The 25,015-nt window shown below is 47.6% G+C and overlaps 1 protein-coding gene across 1 annotated transcript; it reads right to left on the minus strand.

The window, feature by feature from the left end:
- Positions 1-17,824: 17,824 nt before the first annotated feature.
- On the minus strand, positions 17,825-21,911 carry LOC142839255 (diamine oxidase [copper-containing]-like). The gene is made up of 4 exons (XM_075955247.1): positions 20,342-21,911; positions 19,342-19,615; positions 18,926-19,058; positions 17,825-18,019 (listed from the first exon to the last, which is right to left on the minus strand). The coding sequence occupies exons 1-4, from the start codon at positions 21,897-21,899 to the stop codon at positions 17,825-17,827; spliced, it is 2,160 nt and encodes a 719-aa protein (XP_075811362.1). The 5' UTR covers positions 21,900-21,911.
- Positions 21,912-25,015: the final 3,104 nt, after the last annotated feature.

Here is a 25,015-nt window from a genome sequence, read left to right on the forward strand (position 1 = left end):
GGCCAACATTACAAGGTGCCCAAACTGGGTGCCTTGTAATAACAGGAGTTTATTCTCTCAGGGTCCAAGAGGCTGGCATTTGAGATCTAAGTGTTGGCAGGGCCGTGCTCTTAACAGAACTTTTAGGGGAAGAGCCTTCCTTGTGCTTGCTGACCCCCAGAAGGCCAGCGTTCCATGGCAGCATTGCTCTGACCTCTGTGTCCATGTTCACTTTTATGTTATCTTCCTTTCAGATAGGGCCTCAGTATGTAGCTCGTGTTGGGCTTAAATTTGTGATCTTCCAACCTCAGCTTTCTCTGAGTGTTGGGATCATAGGGCACATGGCACCGCACTTGGCTGTCTCCATCGTTAAACATACTTTTGCCTGGTGTCATCGGTGGTCAAAAGTGGGCATTGGATCCCTTGGAACTTGAGTTATGGGCATTTGGGAGCCCTGTGGATGCTGGGAATGGTAACCGGGGCCTCTGCAAGAGCAATGAGTGATCTTAACTACTCATCACCCCAAGCCCTTTTCTTTATGTGGACTTTTTGTTTGTTTGTTTTTTAACTTCTTATTTTTTATTTTGTGTGCATTGATGCTTTTCCTGCATGTGTGTCTGTGTGAGGGTGTTGGCTCCTGTAGTTACAGACAGGTGTGAGCTGCTTTGTGGGTGCTGGGAATTGAACCTGGGTCCTCTGGAAGAGTAATCAGGGCTCTTAACTGCTGAGTCCTCTTTCCAGACCGTGGACTTCTTTTGTATATGTGTCTCTCTTTGTTCTTCCCTACTGAAGGAAAGGAGGGAGGAAGAGAGGGAGGGAGGGGAAAAGAAAGAAGAGACGAAGAAAGGAGAAGGCAAGCCAGAGGGAGTTACTGCAGTCGTGGGTGGCCCACAGAGGCCCCATCTGGCAGGCCAGGCGATTTATAGGCAGATTCAGGCTTCACAAGCCCAAACAGAGTCCCGGATTCTTGCTGTTAGGGAAGCTCATTAAAAAGAAGAATGAGAAAAAGGCAACAGACCGGGGAATGGAGCTTTCTCCAGAGTCTGGGTTTTTTTTTTTTTCTTTCCTTTTCCTAAAGCCCAAAGTCAAGAGCATCCAGCATCTTTCACCCTCTGAACTGTAATGGTGAACTTGGGTCTGTCTCCAGATGTGAGCCCACTCTGTGGAGACTCCGCCCACCGAGATCCCCTGCCAGCATTGGGTCTTCAGGTCTGACTCATTCACCTTGTCTATGAAACCATTCAGAGGAGCCGCCATGACCTCTTGTGGGAACCAGTGAGACTGGCCGCGCTCTCGCCACTGCCCACCTATTTCGTCCCAGCGTTGCTGGCTCACTCTGTTCCACGGTGCATCCCCACCCCCATAGCCCTACCCCAGAGCTTTTAGGAGATGTGACTGAGGGCGGTTGCTGTGTGTTTGGCTCTCTTGTGCTGGGGATCCTGTCCTCACTAATGGGGTGAGATGGGGGCTGCCTGAACACATGCGTTCTAAACAGGAGCAGTCTCAGCTCTCAGGCTATGCTGAGGTAGCCTGGGATCACTGCCTCCAGTCTCTTGGAGTAGGGAGATGTTCACTGATGTGAAGGAAGAGGTCAGTGAGTGGGGGAGTGTGCCCCAGCTCCTCTCTCCATGGCTAGCTAGCGAGGGTCCTGTGGGAATGACTCTGGGAGCTTACGTGTGTCTACCTGCAGTAGGGATGAGGAAGAGCCGGTACCTTGGAACTTGCATGGTCATGAAACTTACATGAACTTGAGAACGGGAGTTTACGTCTTGTCAGAAGTTTGAATCCACTGGAGAGAGCCAGGCAGGGAGGTCAGCCTAACGCTACCCCGTTGAGTGATAAGGCTGGTCCCCTGGCCAACGCTGGGGACTCCAGAGAGCGGCTTGCCCTGTATGTCTCACGCACAGCGACTGCAGATTGAATTGTGTCTGCAAGCCCATGCTTCCCACCTGCCTATCTTTGATGCCCCCCTCCCCACCACACCAATCCTTTAAACCGGTTTCAGATGTTTCTAACAAGGACAAGATAAGAGGAAATGAACTTAAAATTAAAACAACTTACAAATTCAAATCAGTGCTTGTCCTTGCTATAAGACACATGTTTGTATTTTCTTGTTCTTTTGACTCAGAATTGAACCCGGGCCCCACAGCATCTAGATGTAGAAAGAGATTAACTAATGCATTTAGAGAGGGTTGGACATGATGATTCCTAAGTTCGGGACTGGGGAGAAGGACCTGGGCAAAATAAGATGTCCCTGTGGGACCTTCAGTGGAGACACAGGATGCAGAAGGGCAGGCAGGAGACTGTTCAGTTTTTAGCTTTGGCTTCTTCCCAGCGTCCTTCCTGTCTGGGCCTTAAGTTTGAGGTTTTGTTTCTGGCAGGAGCTATAGCAGTAGGGGTGCACGGGCTCCACCTACTGTCCAGTTGACGTTGGTGCGCGAAAGGCATACTCAAGGTGGAGCCTGGTTCAGGGTGAAAATGGGCGGCAGTGAGAACAGAAGCCTCTGGTTTACTTTCATCTTAAGAGACAACACAGAACCCCTGAATTTATGGACAAATAGCACATGAATATATAGATAGCATGCTTATCTGGTTTGCGTTTGTAGATTGATGTAAGATTTGGATTTAAAAACGGTGTCGGGCTGGGAAGATAGTTTAGTGGGTAAAAACGCTTGCCACGCAATTGTGAAGAGGTGAGCTTGGGTCTCCAGAACACACACAGTGGTGCACGTCTGTAATCCCAGCGCTCTTGCGACAAGATGGGCCATCCCTGGAAGCTGACGGGCCAGCTAGCCTGGTGTGCCCAGGGGTACAGGGCAGAAGATGAGGACCAGCCCCTGAGGTTAGCTTCCGACTTCCACATGTATGCTCACACACATGTATGCACACACAAATGCAGACTGGCAAAATAATACGAACCATGTCTGATATGTATTTACAGATGAGTGTAGAGCTTTATATTTAAAATGCTGCTTCACCCATCTCTGTCTACACGGTCTTTGTTATTTTTAATAAAGTAGTAATTTCTGGGCTGCTTGGATTTTTCTTTTGTGGAGGCAGGGTCTTGTGATGTAGCCCTGCTTGTCTAGAGCTTACTATATACCTTAGGCTGACCTTGACCTTGCTGCAATCCTCCTGCCTCTACCTCTCCAGTGCAGGGCTTTCAGAAGTCTGCTGGCTCTGAAATGAAGGGAGCAAAGAGTTGGTGCAACATGGTCACCACAGTGATCAGTCACTTCCAACAGCTTACAGCAAAGGACACCGCACATTTGAAAAGGTGACTGTGCTTGGGAATTGTGTATGCATAAAAAAAAGACTTCTAGCTTTGAGACAATAAACTCAAGGGGGAACTGAAAAAAAAAAGCAGACGATGTGATACCCACCCAATTCTGTGTGCCCTTCACTTTATTCCTCCAACAGCGACAGCTGCAGTGAAGGAAAGATTATACCTCTCTAAAATTCACATCCAGACATCATCGCTGCTACAGGGATGACAATGGGATGGGAGACCTTTGTGAGGGGGATCAGGTCATGAGGGGGTCTTCACAAGTGGGATTAGTGTCCTTATAAACCAGACCCTGGAGTGCTTTCTTGTCATTTCTGCCACACAAAGACACAGTCAGAAGGAAGACAGAGTGTGTGAACCAGGACACAGGCTGTTCCCAGACTCGGAATCTACTGGTGCCCTGGCCTTGGCCTTCTAGCTCCCACAACTGTGAGGAACAAATGTATCCCTGCTGTTAGGAGTCACTCAGTGTGTTAGAGAGGGCGCTCTATAGGAATGGAGCAGACAGCACTCACGTATGTTGGAAAGGGGGGTTTCTAATACTGGCTTGCACTAAAGGAGCTGAGCCGCTGGATTATTTCCTCTTCAGTTGCTGTGATAAAATAGGGTGGCTGAGGCAATGTTTGGAAGAGGAGTTTATTCGGGTTAAGGTCCAGAGGATTAGACTCTATAATGGCAGCAGGGAGCAGGAACAGGAAGCTGAGGGCTCACACCTTGAACTGCAAATCCAAAGCAGAGAGCGTGAATAGGCAGTAGGTGAGGTTTCAAGCTCTCAAAGCCCGCCCCCAGTGACATATTTCCTCCACCAAGGTCAGATCTCCTGAATCCCTCAAACAGCTCCAACAACTGGGACCAAGTATTCAGATGCCTGAGACTCTGGGGTGTTTGTCATTCGAATCACCGCAGCAGCCAGCAATTGCCGCGTGCAGTGGACCCAGTGCCTGCTCACTGGTGAAGTTGGATGCTTTGGTAGTTCCAACTCGGGGCTGAAGGCCTGGAAGTTTCTCGGAGCATTGCTGGGTTTCAGGCTGTGTTGGAAGGTGAGGGGACTGGAGTCCCACCGGAATAAAGGACAGTGGCCGCAGGGAGACGCCCTCACCGGCGAAGCTACTACTTTCCTCCGGTCTCCTCATGTTGGAATGTGCCGTCCATGATGAATGAAGGTCTTTGCTCCTCAGCTACTCCTTTCTGGAAATGTCCTCAACAGACCCACCCAGGAAGGCCTGTCAGGGTGACAATAAGATTATCACAACTGATGTGGGATATAGCTGGGGTTCAATGTCAAAACCAGAAGATAGACATTATTAGTACAGACTTCAAAACTCATTCAGCTTTCACCAACTCCCTCCCTCCTGTCCTCTCTATCTGTCCCTCCTTCCCCCACCTCTCTTGTTTTCTCACTCCCTTGCTCTGTCTCCTCCACCAGTTTTAGGCGCTATTGCCTCCCCCGTAGATTGGCTTAACCCTCATTTCAGTTAAGATGCTAACCTGCTCCACCATGGAGAAAGAGCTCTGTCCAGCGGCCTCCTTCATTCACACCTCTGTCCATCTTCAAACCAGTTAAGCTCCACCCCTTCTCTGCAGCTCTCGGGAGAATGCTGTCTGAATAACGTCCTGTGAGTGTTTTCTGACTACTGACACTTGGTGATGCCCGTCTGTCAGCGATTCCTTACTGCCCAGTAGTAGCAGTTTGGTGTGTTCAACCCGCTGTCCACCACGTCACTTCTCATCTGCTGCACCAGTAAAGCTGCTACGATCTCTGATCATAAGACTTTCTGTGAACATGCGTTTTCATTTCTCTGGGACAAATGCCCAAAATGTGGTTGTAGAACCATATGATAAGTGAGCATTTAGTCATACAGGACTGTCAGGTTCTTTCTGTTCAGAGGAAGTGAGATGCAGCGAACTGAGTTCCTCAGACTCCTCCTCCTCAGTTGATGCTATCATTATTTTTCACGTGTGTGGTGTATGTTGTGGTACATGCGTGTGATTGAGTGTAAGAGGATGTCAGGTGTCCTGTGCTGTTCCTCTCTGCCATATTCCTTTGAGATGGAGTCTCTCACCAACAGCCAGTGGGTCCCAGTGATCCACCTATCTCTGTTCCCTGCAGCTGACACCCTAGGAACTCCTGTGGCCATGCCCTACATTTTACGTGGGCACTGGGGATCTGAACTCAGGTCCTCATGCTTATACACCAAGTACTCTTACCTGCTGAGCCATTTCCTTAGCTCACTGTTGCAATTTTTAGGTTAACTATTCTAATTGATGTGCTTTGGAATCTCATAAGGCTTTAATTTGCATTTTACAGTTGTGTGGTGTGTTTCAGAGAATGCTTCTCACTTCTGGTCTCTTTGGAGTCTGCATTGGTTTCTGAATGAGGCCCTTCTGTCTTCTACACAACCCAAGCTATGACTGAGGACCAGGGACCAGGCCCTCTCTACCCTCTGCTTCTCCCCATCAGGCCATCTTTGTCCTTGAATTCTTCTGGGCACTGGAAGAGACTTGGTAGGTAGAGTCAAGTCATCTGGTTCCCCAGGCCAAACTTGGTTTCTTTCTCTTTAATTTTCCAGGTCTTAGCTCCTTAGCAAATCTAACTCCATCGCGGCATCTCAGTGTCTGCTTTCTGGAGAACTTCCTGGTACTTCATGGTACGTACTCAGTACATTTGACTCATCTGTTCTCTGGTGATGGATCTGAATTGCCTCCAACGCCCACACCAAGACACACACTGTGATGAACAGCCCTCTCATCTCCTAGTCCTGAGTGGGAATTTTCTTCAATCAGCCTTTCCCTGAAATGTGATTCCTGCGTTTTATGGGATGTAGACATGTTCAAGTTCGTAATGTACATTCAGGTTGTGTTCTAAAAGGTCTGCATCAGTCTGTATTGGCACTCGTCTCTGACCTACTTCTGCCTGTCTCCCTGTACCTCGCTTTTATTTGACAGCACCTGTCTGACTCTGAGTCTTGCTTGATATATTTGCTATCACTGTGGGCTTCCCTATAGATCACTTAAGTACTTTATCATTTATATAGTGAGTTGCTGGCTTTTTCTTATTGATTTTGCAGACATTCTTTGTATAGCTTAATCCCCAGTCCTTTGTTAATTTGAGGTACTAAAAGCACTTCTTCTTAGTTCATCAACTTCATGATTTTGTTTTGTTGAACGAAGTTTGTAGTCTTAAAAATGTTTTTAGTCCCCCCCATGTATTCAAGTGTTCTTCTTGCATGTACGAATATGCATAGGTGTTTTAGTTGCATGAACGTATGGGCATGCATGTCTGTGGAGTCCGGAGAGGGAGTTGGATCTCCTAGGACCAGAGTTAAGGACCGTTGTGAGCCACCATGTAGGCACTGGGACCCAAATCCCACTTTTCTGCAAGAGCAACAAGTGCCCTTAACCACTGAGCCTGTTCTCTTTAGAACACAAGTTCTAACCCCTCCCTTTGTTTACTTGGGACTTAGGTGTTTTGTTTAGGAAAACTTCTGTTGTCAGATCAGGGAAATGTTTTTCTCCATCTTTGGACTGGCTTCTCATGAAAGGCCTTCACTCTGTCTGGAGTCCATTGCTTTGTTCTCTGCCAGACTGCGGGAACATTTCTCATTAGGTTCCATCAGATGCCTAGCTGTTGTTCTTTCATAGTTACGGTTTAGAGTCTGATGTCTCTCTTTGCTTCCATTGTTCTGTTGGTCCATGTTCGAGCCAACACCATGGTTTTTAGACAATTCTATGGCTTTATTGTACAGTGTAGTATTCTATAGGACAAGTTCCATTTTACCATGTGTGCGTCTGATCTCTTCGTACATCTTAGAATGAACTCAACAAAAGCCATTAACTACTGTAGTTAAGGACTAGACTGGGGTTAGAAACCTTTACAGCAAGTGCTAGACCATTCCACCAAAGAACATGGTTCTCTTTGCATTACATCTTTTCATGGTCAATGACTTTGACAGAACATGCTCTGTGTGTTCTCAAAACTTGAGAATTTGAGACTTCCTTTATAATATTATTTGATCAGTTTACTGAATACATACTCTCTGTATGCATGCATTCTTAATCTGCTAAAGATATAGGCTCAATATGTCAGTTTGTATTTATTAAATGCCATTCAGATAACCTGCATCACTGCTTACATTTTTATAATGCCTGGCAGTGTCTGAGAGTTCCATAGTAAATTCAACCATGCTGTTGGTTTATTTTTTGCTCTTATCCTTGAGAATGTGTTGTTAACTACATGTGTGCTGTATCTTGATCTCTTATTTTGTTTATAAAGATACATTAGGCCTATCCCAATTTATAGTAAAAGAGAGCTCTTAAATCTGTCATCAGCTTGATAACCCATGGCTGGTGTGGAACGTTGGTCTGTATTCTGTCAATTATATTTTAAATAAATGCTGATTGACCAGTAGTCAGGCAGGAAGTATAGGTAGGATAACCACACAGGAAGCAGAGGCAGGTCAAGGAGAGCAGGAGAATTCTGGGAAGAAGGAAGTCCATTTCTCGGGAGTCCTGACCCAGCCTCACAAGAGGCAAGATGTGACTGCCAGGCTGAATAAGGTACTGAGCCACATGGCTAACACAGATAAGAATAATGGTTAATAATGGGCTATATAAGTTTTAAGAGTTAATACGAAGCCTGAGCTAATGGGCCAATCCATTTATGATTAATGCAGACCTCTGTGTGATTTCTTTGGGACTTAACAATTGTGGGAACCAGGCAGGACAGGAAACCTCTGACAGCATATGGCTATGCTATTCTATCTACAGTCTAGAAAATCTTCTACATCTTAATCTGATGTAGATTAATCTGATCTTAATCTGAAGTAAATGAAAATGTTTTAACAATAAATATACTAGCATCTATTTATGAAAAATGAAGAATTCATAAAAAAATGTAACCAAACACTGTTTTTTCTCAAAAAATAAAAATCTTGAATAACACCAAATGTCTATTAGTAAAGTTTTACAACCATCTCATAAATATGGTTCTCTTCACTTACTGTTAATAAGGTTTGTACCTTGTAATTGGTTCATGCACCTCTTAAGTCTGTTTGTCCCTTTGGCATTTCTTTACTACTAATTTTATTTTTCCATATTAGAATTGCTATCTTGTGATAAGCCTTTTCAAGAGTACAAAGGCAATATCTGAATAAATGATTATAAAATATTAAAGCTTACAAAATACCATCTTTTTATGGTTCATTCATCAGTTCTTATTTGGTTGTTTCCATTTAAAATATTTTAAACTTTATTATAAAAGTATTTTAATAAAAAGATATCACACATGAAATTAATTGAGCCCAAAGACCATACAACTCAATGAACTTTTATACAGTTAGAGTAGCCATTTGGAATAAAGGTTGTGGAGCTTCACATTGGATTTTACACTTTCACTACTGAGTATATTTTGTTGCACTTATTCATTACCCTGTTATGAAAAATCTGTGACAGAGTTAGAAGTAGAAAGGCAGGTAACTTTATATCTTTTATAACTTGTATTCATTGCCTGAATCCAGTCATTCTTCATATCCTAGTTGTTAGCATTCTTGACTCTTGTGGATATTGCTCCTATGAATTTGCATGTAAAAGTTCATGTGTGGATGTATGTTTTTATGGATTTTGTACATGGTTAAATGTGGAATTCCTGTATGGTGGGATAGCTGTGTTCAACCTCTGAAGAACCGCTGAACTGGTCACCAAATAAGCCTTAATGTTTTAAAAAATGTTCATTATTTTTCTAAAGAGTTGTTTGTTTTATTTTATGTGTATGGGTGTTTTGCTTACATATATGTGCACATGTATATGCAGTGCCTGTGGCAGCCAGATGAGGGTACCAGATCCTCAGGGATGAGTTACAGACAGCTCTGTGAGCATACATGGGTGCTAGGCACTGAACCCAGGTCCCCTGTGCTTTTAACTGTTGAGCCATCGCACCACCCCCACCTTAACATTCCGTATCCCTACCATGCACATAATCCATAATTTCCTACCATTATTACAATGTTTTATCAATTTTTTAAAATTATGGTCATCACGGTGGGCATGAGGTCACATCTCCTTGTGGTTTATATTTCCTTTATGATTAATGACACCAAACAACCTCTCATGTACTGTTGGATACTTTTATACCTTTCTCGGAGAAATATTTATTCAGGAAATTTGTGACTCTTAAATTGAGCTATTGGCCTTTGTATTGGTAGGTTGTAAGGGTTCTTTATATATTCTGGATGCAAACTTTTATCAGATGTGTGATTGAAAGTATTCTTTTTTCCTGTGGTACTGTCTCTGTTTCTGAAATGGGGATTGAACCCAGAGCCTCACACCTGCTCAGCGATCTTTCTACCACCAAGCTATATTCCTCTTTCCCTCTTTTATTTTGACCCAGGCTCTCCTTAAATCACACAGGCTGCTCTCAAGGACCCTGTGGCTCAGGCTGGCCTTGAACTTGTGATTGGCCTGCCTTTGCCTCTCTATAGCTGGATTATAGGCCTACAGCACTAGGCTGGGAATATTTTCTTGAAAATGTCCCTTGAACCTTAAAGGTTTTAATCATTTTGGTGGAATTCAATGTATCTGTTTTTTAATATTTTGTGCTTGGATGTTCTATCTCAGAGATCATTGTCAAGTCCTAGGCTGTGAAGACTTAAGCTTTCATTTAATTCTTAGTTTAGCTGCTACCATTAGGTCTTTGATCCATTTTGAGGTTGGTTTTTATATGGCAGGATTCCAGTTCCGTCCTTTGACATGTGAATGTCTGGTTGTCACAGTGCCGCCTGATGAAAACGCTGTCCGTTCTCGACTGAGTTATTTTGGGACCACTGTAAATATCAATTGGCTGAAAGTGGGAGCTTTATTTCTGGACCCTGCTCTGCTTCATTGATCGGTGTGTCTGCTCTTTGACATGTTGTCTCGCGCCTGTAGCAAATTTTAGAATCAGGAGGTACTGATGCTTCGGCTTTGCTCTTTGTCAAAATTGCTTTGGTTTCTCTGGATCCCTTGAGTTTCCATATGAATTTCTACCAACAATCTGACAGAGGCTTTTATTTATTCTATTACCAGAACCTGCTGTATATCCCAGGCTGGCCTTGAACTCATAATCTTCTTGCCTCAGCCTAAAGAGTACTAGGATTTTAGGCATGCATCACCATGAAGGCCTTATACTTGATGCTTTTGGTAGAAGTTATATTGATTTTTAATTATTTGTTCTTGTTTGTGAGACAGGGTTTCACTATGTAGTCCCAGATGTTTTGGGACTCACTATGTAGACCAGGCTGGTCTTGAACTCAGAGATCCACCTGCCTCTACCTCCCTTGTGCTGGGATTCAAGACATGCGCCACCATGCCTGGCACTGAATCTGGTCATCAGTATTGCATATCTTGCCATCTCAACAATGTTATGTCTCTGACTCATGAACACGGCGTCTCTCCTCTGATTTAAGAATCTTTTGATCTCCCCCACCAAAGTTGTGGAATTTTCAGAATATACATTGTGTTCTTTTCTTGTTAAATTATTCCTAAATGTTTTTCTTGTTAAATTATTCCTAAATGTCTTATTCATCCCGACGGCTTTAAAAATGGAATTAGAAATTATTTTTGGCTATAAAGGAATCTTGGAAGTTGGAGCTTTCATTTCCCGGCCTCTGCTATCCAGAGAACCACATTGGAAGGGAAGTGGGCTGAGGCTAAAGGAATGTCTGATGCATCGCAGTTTGTGAGCTGAGGTCTGGGAGCCTGTGTGCAATCCTCCCCCACCTGTCCCCTGAAAGATAGAGATGCGGGGAGGGTTTGTGCTGTGAGTTGGATTGTGATCTCCAAAACCTATTGAAGTCTTAACCCCCTCTTCCAGTGAATGTGGTCTTATCTGGAAATAGGGTCCAGAATGAGTTAAGATCTGGATATACAGGATCGGCGTAGGTCGTATCCCGAAATAAGAGGGGTCATGTAGAGGTACCAGGGCAAGATCGCTATGTGAACAAGAAGATGGAGAGCCATGTGACTCTGAAGCCTGCAGGGGAAACCATGTGTGAGTTTATGGACAGAGGAGCTCCAGGGAGCCCAGGATGTTTCACTGCCCTCCCACACTTCGCTCTCCTCATCACTTTACACCTTCTTCCTCTAGTTCGTTTTCCATCTTAGAGACGACCTGGGTAACATCAGGGTGCTGGTCAAGGCCTGTATCTACTGGACCAGCACACGAAGCCATGTAGCAAGCCTGTGAGACGCTGTGCGGGCAGCCCCTACCCCAGAGGAAAGCCTTCTCATGGTGATACAGAGAAGGACAAACACCAGCCGTTTGTCAGGCACCAAGAGTCTAAGTTTGGTGGATTGTTTTAGGAGCTTAAACACCTACCATCATTTTACTGTTAAGGGTTACTCTGAAACCCAAGTATTGATAGCCTATGGTCACTACTGTTCTGGACTCAGAGAAATGAATATTTTTGAATAATATTTTCGTAATGTTAAATGCTCCTTTCTCATTATAAACCCAGCTCCTTTCTCAGTAGAGTGACCTAAAGAGCTCACTCTCACACACACATTAGGACACACTCTCAGGCAGTCTGCTGCCATGATCTTTGGTGGCGCCTGGACACTGGAAGCCTGTCTTTACAAACAATAGCTAGCAGGTGATTCTTTTTTTTTCTTTTTTATATTTATTTTTTTAAAACAATATTTTCTCATTTTACACACCAAATCCCAGTTCCCCTTCCTCCCCCTCTTCCCATTCCCCCCACTTTTCACCCATCTCACCCCCATCCACTCCTCAGAGAGAGTAAGGCTTCCTAGGGGGAGTCAGCAAAGTCTGGCATATCGCTTTGAGGTGGGACCAAGGCTTGTTCCCTCCCCCCACCCCCTGCCATATCTAGGATGAGCATGGTATCCCTTCAGTGAGAATGGGCTCCAAAAAGCCAGCTTGAGCACTAGGGATGAATCCTGATCTACTGCCAGTGGCCCCCACACAGACTTCCTCAGCCACACAATGGTCACCCACATTCAGAGGGCCTAGTTTGGGCCTGTGTCAATCCAGAGTCAGTGAGCTCCACTAACTCAGATCTGCTGTTTCTTTAGGGATCCCCCCCCCCCATCACCCATCTGGTCTTCTCAATCTCACCCACCGTTCTCCGCCTCAGCTATCCCCAGTCTGATCAAAGAAGACTTTCTCAATACACCAGATGCCTCCAGCACTGTGGGATTTTATTCCTTATGAATATTGGGTTGTAGCTCAGTGACAGAGGGCTTGCCTAAAGTGTACAAGGCTGTGCATCTGACCACGCAGGGAGGGAAAGGAGGAGAGGACCTCCTAGGAGAAAAAGCATCAGACCACCTGAAACAGTCCTTGTGCCTCCAGCCACGCAACCCGCCCCACCCAATCCCAAGGGTACAGAGTTCTCCCTACTGCCTCTGCTCCCCACTAGTATCCCTCAGTCGTCTCTGGATGCTCTTCTGCATCATCCTCAGAAGGTGCTTGTTGTCCCTGCCTCTCCCAGTGCATGTTAGAATCACCTGGCACTAGGGAACTTCCCAGGAATCCACAAGGATGACCCCATCTAAGACCTTAAGCGATAGTGGAGAGGGTGCCTAAACTGGCCTTGTACTGTAGTCATCCAGTGATGTGAATAACAGCAAAGCAGCCTCACCCTAGCATGGGTGGCCTCTTCCCCATAGTTCCATAGATGGAGTCCCCACCTTCTCCTAACCTTCCCAACACACTATACACTAGCACTCCCTGAGGTCGTAGGGCCAGGTGTAATTATAAGGAAGAATTATACATAACTAGCTGGAGGGTGCGGGCAGGAGTGGCTGGCATCTCAGGTGAGAGCCCAGGGACCCCGCCTACTCCCTTCTCCTCTGCAGAACTATCAATAAGTAACGTGCCTGATCTCAAGGGTTTCCTGCAAGGAGCACCAGTTACTTCCCTGAACGTGACAGTTCTGCTGGAAAGACAGGACTCTACAATTCCCGGTCATGGAAGTCTTTCGTGATGCATTAGATAATCACGAGTGGGGCCCACGGCCATCCATCCACATACCTGGTGCGCACCCTCCACGATCTGCCAGTAGCAGCAGACGGTACAGGAATCTGATGGGCTCATTATTTGCCCATGCGAATCTCTGGGGCTGTTGGGTGGGGTTTGGAGTTGGGTACCTCACACAGGATTTCAAGTCCCATTGTACTGAAAGAAGGAGGCATCAGGTAGTCCCTGAACTCAGCGATCCAGTGCCGGACGTGGCTGTTACTTTGGTTTCTGGAGGCCGGAGGCAGGTACTCTGGAAGGAAGTTAAAGGACTGGAGCTGTGGTCACACTGGGATCCTCAGGATGTTCCCATTGTCATCCAGGCTATCAAGTCCTATGGGGGAGAGAGGATGCAGCAGGCAGGTCAGTGGGGAACCAGCTATCTAAGAGATTGTTATGTTTGGAGATGCCGCCGCCACGGTGCCCAGACTTCTCGGTCACTGCCAGGGAGTACCTGCATGCTGAGAAGACGCCAGGTACTTCTGGTCACCGGGGTTGACTCACAGTCCTTTCCAGGGAACAGCCTTAGGACCAAAGATGGCAAAGTCACCGTGTCCCCAGAGTTACGATTATTTCCTTGGAGTCTGCAAGACTGATCCTCAGTATCAGAGGACCAGGACGAAGCCTGTTAGTGTCTCTCCTCCCTCCCTAAGTGCACGAGGATGCGCACAACACGGATACACAGGTACAGAACCTGGATGGCAGAAGCACAGGCAGGCACACACAATCACTGAGGGAAGTTTTTGCCTTTGTCCCCCAACTGCGCTGGGTCTCCTTAGCAGGCTGAGGTGACAGCCCGCTCCTTCTGTTAGCATAGGGGCAGCAGTGCCTCAGAGTCTCTCCGAGGTTGAACTGTGCTTGCAGCCCCAGCAATTCTCCCTGGGGCTGATGAAGAGCAGGTCTTTGGGCAGAGTCTGAAGCAGAAGGAATACTGCGTCTGTCTGAGGGTGGGGTTGACCAGGCTTAGTCTTGGGCTCTGGGAGCTGGTGGTTTTTCAACCCTATCTGGAATCTAGGAGCTGTTCTTGGGGCCTGCAGGCAGCCAGCTGCCAGCAAGAAGCACAGCAAGGGGCAGACACCGGGCTCGCAGTGTGGATAGAAGGGAGACCAAAACCAGAGCTAGAGGACAGCTCACGGGTCAGTGCTGGCAGCGGTGGCAGTTTCAGTGTGACCCAGGCAGCTCTCTGTGTCTGTTTGCTGTGGTTTTATCCCCGGAGCATAGACGGTCATGTTTCAGCAAACTTGGGAAGTCTGTGTCGTCTGGGATGGGGTTAAGTGGGGCTGACGGGGTGAACCGCCCATCTGGTCCCAATGGTCTTACTCCGTTACAGGGCTTCTAAATTTGCATTTCTTATGTGGAAACATTTATCCAAGAAACACACTGGGCATCCCCACATGGCATTGTACTCAATGTAGAAGAGATAGACAGTGACCGTTCTTAGCTTTCTGGACTAAGAAACAACTCACGCACACCATCATCTCAGTCTCAAGCAAGACTGCTTTTATGCCACAGAGTCTCAGTGCTGTCTCTGGTGGGGTGCAGTTGAGTGACTAGGAGGGTCTGATGCTGAGCCCCACCTGCCACATGGAAGTCAGCACACTGCTGTGCTGGGTGGGTATGGATACTGCCAAGTTAAGGTGAATGTGTAAGTGAGGGCCATGGCCCAGACCCCTGGAGGTATAAGAGGTGGTTTGAACAGAGCCGTGGAGTGCATCTTGGCCTCTGCCACCTTGTCACTGCAGAAGATGAAGTCCCAGATATAACGGAAATTGTCGAAGTTGTCCCCAGAAGCAGCGTGTGTCCCCCTTCAGCTCCATGTTGGAGTTGAAGCTGTCGCTAAGATTTCAGTTAAAGTGCCATTGTGGGACACCCTTGTGGGTATCTCAAAAGAGGGAGGGTACCCAGGGAGGATGCCATCACTGTTGTAGTAGGGGATGGCATTCAGGAATGTAGCTCTGGGGGAACAGTTGGTGCCAAGGGCTGACTCATGAGGGATGCTGCTCAAGCTGCAGCCTGTGTCCATGTTTATGACTTGCATGCCTTCCGGTGGATGTGTGTCCTTCCTGTGGTGCCATCGCCTCTTGCACATTGTATATTATGCACTCATTCTCAGAGTGCATGTTCAAGATGTGCAGCCCAGAAAAGGCTCATAGCTCACAGCTGGAAGGGGAAGCTCCAGCCTCCTTAGGGCACAGTGTTGCCTTCCAGGCTGTATAGAGAAAGAAGACCTGGACCACTTGGGATCCAGAGGCAGTAATGGCTAGGGAAGCCCCTGAGGCCATGTAAGAAGGGAAGAGTGTTGGCTCCATTGTGTTCTTGGGCAGTGAGTCCTGGAGGGCCACCAGGTCCACTTCTCCATCCGCACATTTCTGAGCCAGTTCCTCTGGGCTGTTGTAGAGCTTACCGTTATACCAGAACTACTCCACTCTCTAGTCCTGGACATCTGTGCTCCTGTGATCCACAAGGGTCTCCAGCCCCATAGGGTTAAGAAAAGTGGCCTTCCACATAGCATGAAAAGATAAATCAGCTTGGCTAGGGTAGGCTAGGCTATAGAAACATTCCAGCCAGTGACTCAGGGAGATGCTTTCCCTCTTTCCTATCTGGGAGACAGCATAGCCAGGGTATTTGCCTCCTAATTGTGATCTAAGCTACCAGGAAACTACTGTCTATACACCAGGGCAGGGATGCTGGCCATCTCGGCGGTGTCTCTCCACCCTCCTTCGTACCTGGGAGTGGGGCTGCCTGCCAGGCTTTCCTGTGCAGTGAGTTCCCTGATGACCTGGGCTCTTGGGTACATCCTGGCTGCTGTCACACTCACCAGGCCTGACTTTTCCTGACACACAGGGCCTCAGCAGGAAGTCCTTTGATGCTTCATTTCTCTGCAGAGGGACCTCCTTAAACCTGTACCTGGGGCCTAAAGCCTCTTTGCAACAGTGGCATTTTACTCAAGGGTTTCTCCGGTGTCCAGCTCCACGTCTTACACCTTTAGGTGAGGGTGAGATCCAGAGACTTGACTTATGGCTTGGACTGCGAATGCGTGGGAAGACTCTCAGAGGACCTTACTGTCTCATGGGTGATTAGTTAGTTGCCCAGGATAGAAAGAAGTCCATTCTTTCTATCCTGGTTAGAATGGTTATAGGTTAGAATGGTCCACATCTACCTCTTCAGTTCTCTGGGTTGCTCTAAACAATGTCCCCCTGCCCTGAGTAACATGTTCCTGGCGTAGGAGCTCTTTATTCCATCCCCACTTACCTACTTCCCCCTCTTTCTCCCTCTCTCCGTTTGAGTCAGGATTTCATTGTATAGCACTGGCTGGCCTAGAACTTGTTATGTAGACCAGGCTGGCCTTGAACTCATGGAGATCTGCCTTTGTTTTTCTGCTGAAATTGAAGGCATGTACCACCACAGCTGACTCTTCCTCCTCTTTTGTGTATCTTTCCATGTCTGTGTGCTTGCCCATGCTCCTGTGTTTGGCTTCCTGGTGAATAAAGTCTGTTGCCTGACTTTCTCCTTTTCATTTTGAGGCAAGGTCTCTCACTGAACCTGGAGCTCACTGATTCTGCTAGACTGGCTGGCCAGGGAACTCTAAGGATCTGCCTGTCTCCGTTGCTGCAGAAAAGGACATGGGCCACCATGCTTCCCCCCTCTTCTGAGGATGTTGGACATCTGACTGCAGCTTCTCATACCTGCAGGGCAAGAATTAAGCTATCAGTCTAGCTCCAGCTCTAGGGTTGTTAAAGACTGTGTTCCTGACAGAGGCACTTTGGAAAAATTCTGTTTCCTTGTCCCCTTCAACTGTTTGAAGGCAGTGATATACCTTTCACCTTTGATTCCTGTACGGGGTCCTTAGTTTCCTCCTACTCATACACAGAAGCTGGCACACTGTGCGCATGACTGTCTGCCATTTTCTTCTGCTGTGAAGCACACCTTGTAGGTGTTTCCTTATAGTCCTGGCTCATACACTTTCCCTGTCATCTGTTGCCACAGTGGGGCTGTGCCTTAGTTGATTGAACTGTTCTGTTCTGCAGGTGCAGAGTCCGTTGTCTCCAGACTTTGCTTGCTGCAGACAGTTCTACTGTGAATCAGCATACACATATTTGTTTGTTTGTTGATAAAAGGATCTTGGGGGCAAAACTTTAGATGCTAAAACAACAGCAACAGAGTGAGATGCTGGTAATCTTGTAGATTTCCCCTTAAGAGCTTTCTCCTGCATGCCCAGTTTTGAGGTGGAGCAATTCCCATAAAGTTGCCCTAAGAGAGACAGGAAAGTCTCAGATACTGAAAAACCCATCAGATAGAGAAACCCAGTATCTTTGTCCTGGCCGTGGAGGTCTTTTAGGCATACTGTAGGTTAGATATATGGAGCCCATGCCCGCATATCTGAGTAAATGGCCCATATCCTCTACAGTTCTAGAAGCAACACAGAAGGGTCAAATGCCAAAGGTTTATTGAGCGTCCTTGTGGGGGCTCTGGGACTGTTGAGCTGGAGCTGAGGCTGGACTCTTGACACAGGGTTGTAGGTCCCATTGAGGCTGAAGGAGGAGGCGTCAGGCAGACCTTGTCTCCAGCGGCTTAGTGTTTGATGTATCTTTGGCAGTTGTATCTAGGTGTCTTCTAGCGGTATAGAAGAAGTTGAAAGGCTGGAGCGAGAAGCCCACAAAGCTCCTAGCTGCGGCCATCCTGGGGACACTTTCAGAATGGGGCTCATGAGAGAAGCCCACTGTCACCCAGGCCACTAAGTCCTGAGGGAGAGAAAAAGGCTTTTGTGGGCAAGGAGGTACTGTGGACCCTGGAAGGACTGGGTCATTTTTTTTTAAAATTTATTTTCATTATTACCAGCCTGATCACAGTTTTCCCTCCCTTTCTCCCTCCCCCTCCAGTCCTTTCCTCCAACCTCCCCCCTTTCCCCACCCATCCACTCTCTCTTCCTTTCTATTCAGAAAAGGGCAGGCCTTCCATGTATATCAGCTAGCCATGGCATATCAAGTTTCAGTAAGACTTCCTACTGAAGCTGAACGAGGCAACCCAGTAGGAGGAAAAGGGTCCCCAAAGCAGGTAACAGAGTTAGAGACAACCTCCGCCTCCACTGTTAGGAGCCCCACAAAATGACACAGCTGTATCATGTGTGCAGAGGGTGTACATCAGCCACATACAAGCTCTCTGATTGGCTGTTTGATTTGTCAGCCCCTATGATTCCAGTTTAGTTGAGTCTATGTTTTTTTTTTATTTTTTGTTTTTTGTAGTAGGGCATGGTCATTTTAAAATGTGTCTACAAACTTCCTTCAGATAGCCTCAGCCCCATTGAAGAGAGGCTGGCTCTCTACATGGGAAGTAGAAAGTAGAAAAAGACAAGATCTCCTGAGTAAATTGGGAGCATGGGGACCTTGGAAGAGGGTTGAAGGGGGGAGGGGAGAGGCAAGGAGGGGAGCAGAGAAAATGTAGAGCTCAATAAATATCAATAAAAAAACAAACAAAAAAATAAATTTGGAACTGAGATTGGTTCATAAAAAAAAGAAAAGAGGCTGGCTCATCTTTCATGACTGCTGAGCTTGCCCTTCACCTGCAAGCCACACTCCTAGGACCAGCAACAGGTCCAGTTAGAGGGTAGTAACAAGGCCAGAGGAGGAGGGGAAGGACTAGTCCAGTACCTGGTCTTCAATACGCTCATCATTCTGAAGGAAATCCTCAAAGACCACGGGGGGATCCCAGGGGTGGTTCTGATTGTAGATGCTGGTGCTGCACCGTTCAGACTCCCAATATTTGGTCACCGCCAAGGAGTACCTGAAGATTGAGAAGCCGGGTGGCTCTGAGCACTGGGGCTGCCTCTGAGACTCAACTAGGGCTCAGGACATCCTCGGAGCTTCAGACACGGAAGTTAGTGCTTCCTCACAATGTGCGGTCATCTCCCGGGACTTTGCAAGAGTGCCCAAAGCCACCTGAGTGTCAAGATCCCCATGAGCACCTCTCCTCCCACCCCAAGTTCGTGAGGACACACACCCAGACCCACATGTGGCTCAGAGCCTGGAGAACGGAACCTCCCCCCCCCCTTCCCTGGACTCCTTACCTGGCCCAGGTGAAAGCTAAGTCCTCCTGGGATTCAGGGCTCAGCTTCTGCTGAGATGTGGAGTAGATCTGTAGGCGGTAGCCGCGCCTGCGTCCCAAGACATCCTTTTTGGGGCTGCTAAAGAGCAGGAATGGAGGCAGAGTCTGTCCAAAGGGGAAGGTGGCCTGGCGCTCCTGGGAGTACTGCGTATTCAGTGATGTGCCTTGGACCAGGTGGTGCCGGCTGGTGGTGTTTTTCTGCCTGGTCTGCTGTGTGTGGAAGCTGTTGTTGGTGCCTGAAACCAAGACGGGAGGAGGAGGTTGAGAACCATCTTAGCTTGGACGCTTCCTCCCCCCTCCCCACCCGGATCTCCAACATAGACCATATCCGCAGCCAGCTGCCAGCAAGAAGCGGTTCTGGAGCAGCAGCTGGGCTAGCCGAATGAGCAATGAAACTAAGTGAACCCCAAAGCAGAGGAGCTGAAGGACAGCTCAGGGCTCAGCCCTGGCAGCTGTGGCGAGACTTTCAGTGTTCCTCAGGCTGTTTTCAGGTGAACTGTGATACAGCCTGTTTGCCATGGTTTTAACCCTGGAGAAGGGATAGCCTGTGCTAATGAAGGCCTGAGAACTGGCAATGTATATATTCTGGGCCATAAGGACAAGTGGAATTCATGAATTACGGATACCCATCTGATCCTGGTGGCCTTGTTCTGTTGTTGGCTTTGATGTCAAGCATCATAGGTATGACACTCCTCTGTGGTGACATTATATACCCAGGAAACACACAAAGCTCCCCCTGATGGCACTACAGACCATCTTCGAGGGCTAGGCAATAGCATTCCATTCCTCTCTCCCATTGCACTTCTTCCTCCCCTCTGCTCTGCACCCCTGAATTCAGACGCAAAGCACACACACACCTAATATTCTGGATAACACTAGGGCACCATTCACAGCCACTATTTCTCAAATATGCATCATGGGAAGCAACTGGGTGACAGGGAAGCTCTGATTTCAAGTCTTACCTGCCACATCCAGGTCAACACGGTAGTGCACAAGGTGGGTGTGACTGTTGACAAGTTGGTGAGTTAGCAGATGAGCTTTGCCCAACCCCTCAGGGGTGTATATGGTGGTGTGGGTATAGCCTGTGGCATGCATCTTGGCTAAGATCATGCCGTTAGTATAGAAGATGAAGTCCCAGATGTAATCAAAATTGTAGATGGCTGAGGTTGCCCGTAGCACCAGCTTGTGTCCCATCACATCTGAAAAGAAGTTGATTTTGCCTGGAAAGTCAGAGTTAAAGATGGGCCCAACAGGCACCCCTGTGGGGATCTCAAAGATGCAAAGGGCTCGTGGATAACGGACAGGTCCATCACTGTCATAGTAGTGGATGGCGTCTAGGAAGGTGGCTGTCTCTGGGCAGTTGATGCCAGGGACTAATTCATGAGTCACACTGCCCATGCTCCAGCCTAGATCCATGGTCTTGTTCAGATCTCCTGCGGGTGTGCTTTCTCTATGCACAGCCATAGCTGTCTGCACGCTGACCTCATAGGCTATAGGCTCATTCCTAAAGCGCACATTCAGTAGCTGCAGCCCAGAAGAGGGTCGAAGCTGGAAAGAGAAGCTCCAGCCTTTGTAGGTCACAGTGTTGCCCTCTAGGCTGTAGCTGGGACCATCGCCTTTTTCCACATGGGGGCCAGACTTGCTGAGGGGCAGTGGGAATTCTCCACTAGGCTTGTTAAAGATCTGTGGCTGCTCTGTGTTCTCAGGCAGTGGGCCCTTGAGAACCACTGTGTCTACTTCTCCATCTGCGTATTTCTGAGCCAGTTCCTCTGGGCTGCTATAGAGCTTGTCATTATACCAGACCTGGGTCACTCTCCAGTCCTGGACATCTGTGCTCCCATGATCCACAAGGATCTCCAACCCCGTCGGCTGCAGTCGGTTTTTCACAATGCGCTGCAAGAGAAACCAGGTGGCCCGATGTCTAGACTCTACACTCTGGGGGGCCACATGGGTGAAGGTCAGGCAACGCCCATTGCAGTCCTCTAGTGAGAAGCCGGTGGTGTCCAGGAAAAACTTCTCTAAGGGTGTGGTGGCACTCTTGATTTTGCGGTAGAGAAGGCTTTCCTCTACTTTGGACATGGGTCTAGATGCCCAGGATCCATGTTTTGCTGGCCTAGGGGACAGCTCTCTCAAGTAGATGGGCTGTGGCAGGGGCCCCACAGCAAACTCGGTGACATTGGGGTGCTCTTGGGCACTGAAGAAAATGACGACACGGGCTTCCCGCACTGGAAGTTTTGTTCCTTCATCCAGAAACTCTAGGACATCCTTCTTCTTGGGCAGCAGCGCTTCAATGAGGAACACAGAGTTCTTGTCTAAGGCCTGTGTGCCCGATGGCTGCAGCTCCAGCTCCGGCCTGCTCATCAGGAAGCCGTGCACAGCTTCTATCTCCTGGGTGCTCAGGTCTGCAAACACCTGGGCCTTGTCATTCAGCATCCAGATAGGGTTCTCCGCCATGGCCATCTCTAGAACCAAGATGATGGCCATGCAGCCCAGTGGCAAGCTCCTTTGTGCCAGCCCCATGGCTCAGGAACTCAGCAGAAGAGAGGAGAGAACGTGGGTATTTCTTTCTCTATGCCAGCACTCAGCTCACTGTCTCTAAGCCCCGTCCCCCAACTGTGCTTCCTCCTTTACCCAGCTGAAGCCGGCGTTGGGGGTCTCTGGGTCCTGGCTCAGTTCACAGTGCTGTTCAGGCCCCTGTGTGCATCCTCCTCTTTCCTCCATCGTCTGAAAATCTCTTATATTCTTTCTTATCTGGACATCTCCCATTTTTCCCCCTCCCCACTTTTTATGATGTTATAACAGTGGGGAACATTCTTCAGCAGGGTGCACGGTGAGTCACCGCAGCCCAAAGCTTGGTCCTCAAGGGCTCCTAATGGCCTGTGTTTTAGTGGCCCAGAGGGCTGTAGCGATAGTGAAATTCCCTTCCTGATCCAACAAATGATCATTTAGGGCGCTGTATGTTGAAATTTAGGTTAAATGTTTATAGTACAGGAAGGGGGTGGTGATACAAGAGAGAAATATAGGTGGAATGGAATGATAATAATGTTTAAAAAACCACAAGGAAACATTTTATAAGCTTACTGAAAACCACACTACCCTACACAGTGACACAGACACACACAGACACACTTAAATGGAATTACACCACACCAGGTTAACGTGACTCCCCTCCCCCCCCAAGGAGCTATCTGAAGAGGAACATGTTTGTGTCTTTGTATAGTATCAGCATTTATGGAAGAACAATAAATTCATACTGTCAATAACAGCAGTTTGTCATATGACCCTGCTTGCTTTAGAAACCCAGCCAAGGCAAACGCAGGTTCTTTTGCCCCAGTCTTAATTACCAGTATCAACTCTCATATCACACAATAAATAAGTATGTATATCTGTATTAACATATATGGCTTACAAAATGAATACAAGTTAAAGAGACTGAAACAGAGTTCAAGACGTGAGCTGAGGAGTCTGGATCGATAAGACAAGGAGCCAAACCCTGTGCCGGGAGGGACAGCTGCCTGCGGTGCTGGAGTCAGGCTCTGAGAGAAGATGAGCTAACCGCAAGGGGAAAGGTCAAGCTGTGGGTCAAGGGCAGGAAATGCCGGGTTCAGGTTCAGGTCCAGTTTCAGGTGAGTTAATAGACAGGCAGTTGAGCAGGCTGTGTCAACGGAAGGGGGCTAAGCGGATCCAAATTCCAAGGATAGTGAGAAGTCCTATTGTTGATCCTTGAGGCACTCCCCAGGAGTCAGGTGACGGATTGGTGTGGGGCCACACCGTCACAGGTCTAGGATTCCATCACTGTAAGAGGGTTCAGGGGAGGGCTCTAAACCCTTTCCTTGATTTGATGTGTTCAATAAATTCCCCGGGTCTAGTTTCTCTGATATGCTTTTCATTGCTCATGTATTCATGTCTCAGTTCCCCCCAGCGAATTGACTGGGTAGTTCTCTTTCTACCCCCAAGAGTAAGTAATTGACCAGCCTCACAGAGGGTGAAGTTTCTGGGTCAACTCAGGGGCTGCAATCGTCCTTTTCCCTCAGAATGAAGTCAAAGTTTCTTGTGAAGCGGAATTTCTTAGGACAAGGCCCACCCTGTAAAACCGCTGTTTCGCACAATGCAGAGCATCAGAGTAGTGCTTAGCCTGGTCTCAATGCAGGGAAGATTTAAACTGCACAAACCAACAGACCAGCTAGGGTAACAGGACGGAAGACTCATCTCCTGTCCTGACGTTTACCATGGCTTACTGTGTTTTGGACAGAAGGTGAGGTGCCCAGATGAGATGTTCCTTGGCACAGGGGGCAGTTGTTCCACGCAGACAGGATGCGGCAGCGGGACCCCCACAGCAAACTTCAAGATATTGATCCTGATTACCAAGATGACAACACAGGATTCTTGAAAGAATGTCTTTTTTCTTTATCTGGAAAATCCAGGCCATCCTTCCCGAGGATCCAGAGCCGCCGCCACTGTCAGCATCCATCAGCGTGGGCCATGTGTGGTAACTGTTAAGTGACATGGCTACCTCATTGCTCCCCCAAATCTGTGATGAGTGCGAAGGCTGGGCGAGCATCCTGGGGATTATGGAAAGTATGGAATGACAGGCAACGGCACTGCAGTGATGGGGAATGTTCTTACCTTTCCCCAAATCATCAACAGTCTCCATGTTACTCCTGATGCCTGGACTTCTACCGCTACCAGCCACTGAGCGTTCACCGTCTTTTCAGAAGGCTCGAGTATAATCCTTTAGTAGATAAGCATGCATTTCTAGTTCACGTCCTTTCTAGTTGGCCTCCTACAGTACAGTCTCTCTCCCCCAACATCTCTTTCAGATTCACTTAGAAGGAAGGGGTAGAGAAGAGATGTTTAGACCTTTCCCTTGTGACATACTGTGGTTATCTGGTCAGGGAAGTCTCTTTGGTGTGTGGTGGACAAACATGGATGGAGCCCATGGCCACTGATCTGAGTATGTGGTCCACATACTCTCCAGGTCCAAAAAGCAGCACGCAGTGGTGGAAATGGAAGGATTTGCTGTGTGTATTTATGGAGCTCTGGGATTATTAGACAGGGCCTTGGGCCAGACTCTTCATGCAAGATGGTAGGTCTGTCTCATTGTGCCTGAAAGGAGGAGGCTCTCTCAAGCAGGCTCTCTCCTCAGGATGAAAAATCCTTAAATGGTTGTAGCTGTTGTCATAGTTTTCTGTGAGGTACCATGATGGAAATTATGGGGTCAGAGCAACAGGCTCACAGAGTTCCCAGATGTGGCTTTGTTTAGGATATCTTCAGAATGGGAGATATGCAGGAGCCCATTGTGACCTAGGCTAACACATCCTGTGGCAGAAGACGTGGACTTCAGGGACCACGGGAAATGCTAATACAGGCTGCCTGAGGCCACTCTGGTTTTGGGGATTTTTACATGTGCCTAAACTTCCTGAGAGGAACTCAGCCTCTTTTAAAAGACATAGACCCATCTGTCATGACATCTAAGCACCACCAACAATCTTGGGATCAGGAAAAGATCCAGGGAGAGGCCAGTGACAAGGTCAGAGAGTTATGGGGGGCCCTGGACCCGTACCTTGTTTTTTATTTTCTCATGGCTTTGAAAGAAGTCCTCATATAGCACAAGGGAATTCTGAGGTTGCTCTGAT

This window comes from Microtus pennsylvanicus, chromosome 21, assembly GCF_037038515.1.
Source record: "Microtus pennsylvanicus isolate mMicPen1 chromosome 21, mMicPen1.hap1, whole genome shotgun sequence".
NCBI classification, from domain to species: domain Eukaryota; kingdom Metazoa; phylum Chordata; class Mammalia; order Rodentia; family Cricetidae; genus Microtus; species Microtus pennsylvanicus.

What these genes read in the sequence shown, in the direction of transcription:
- LOC142839255 (XM_075955247.1), bottom strand. Translation starts at nt 21,899, where the DNA reads ATGGGGCTGGCACAAAGGAGCTTGCCACTGGGCTGCATGGCCATCATC. An exon ending in TGTTGACCTGGATGTGGCAG is followed by an intron (nt 19,616 to 20,341) that starts GTAAGACTTGAA and finishes TCTTGGTTTCAG; the next exon opens with GCACCAACAACAGCTTCCAC. An exon ending in TTAGCTTTCACCTGGGCCAG is followed by an intron (nt 19,059 to 19,341) that starts GTAAGGAGTCCA and finishes CTCAATCTTCAG; the next exon opens with GTACTCCTTGGCGGTGACCA.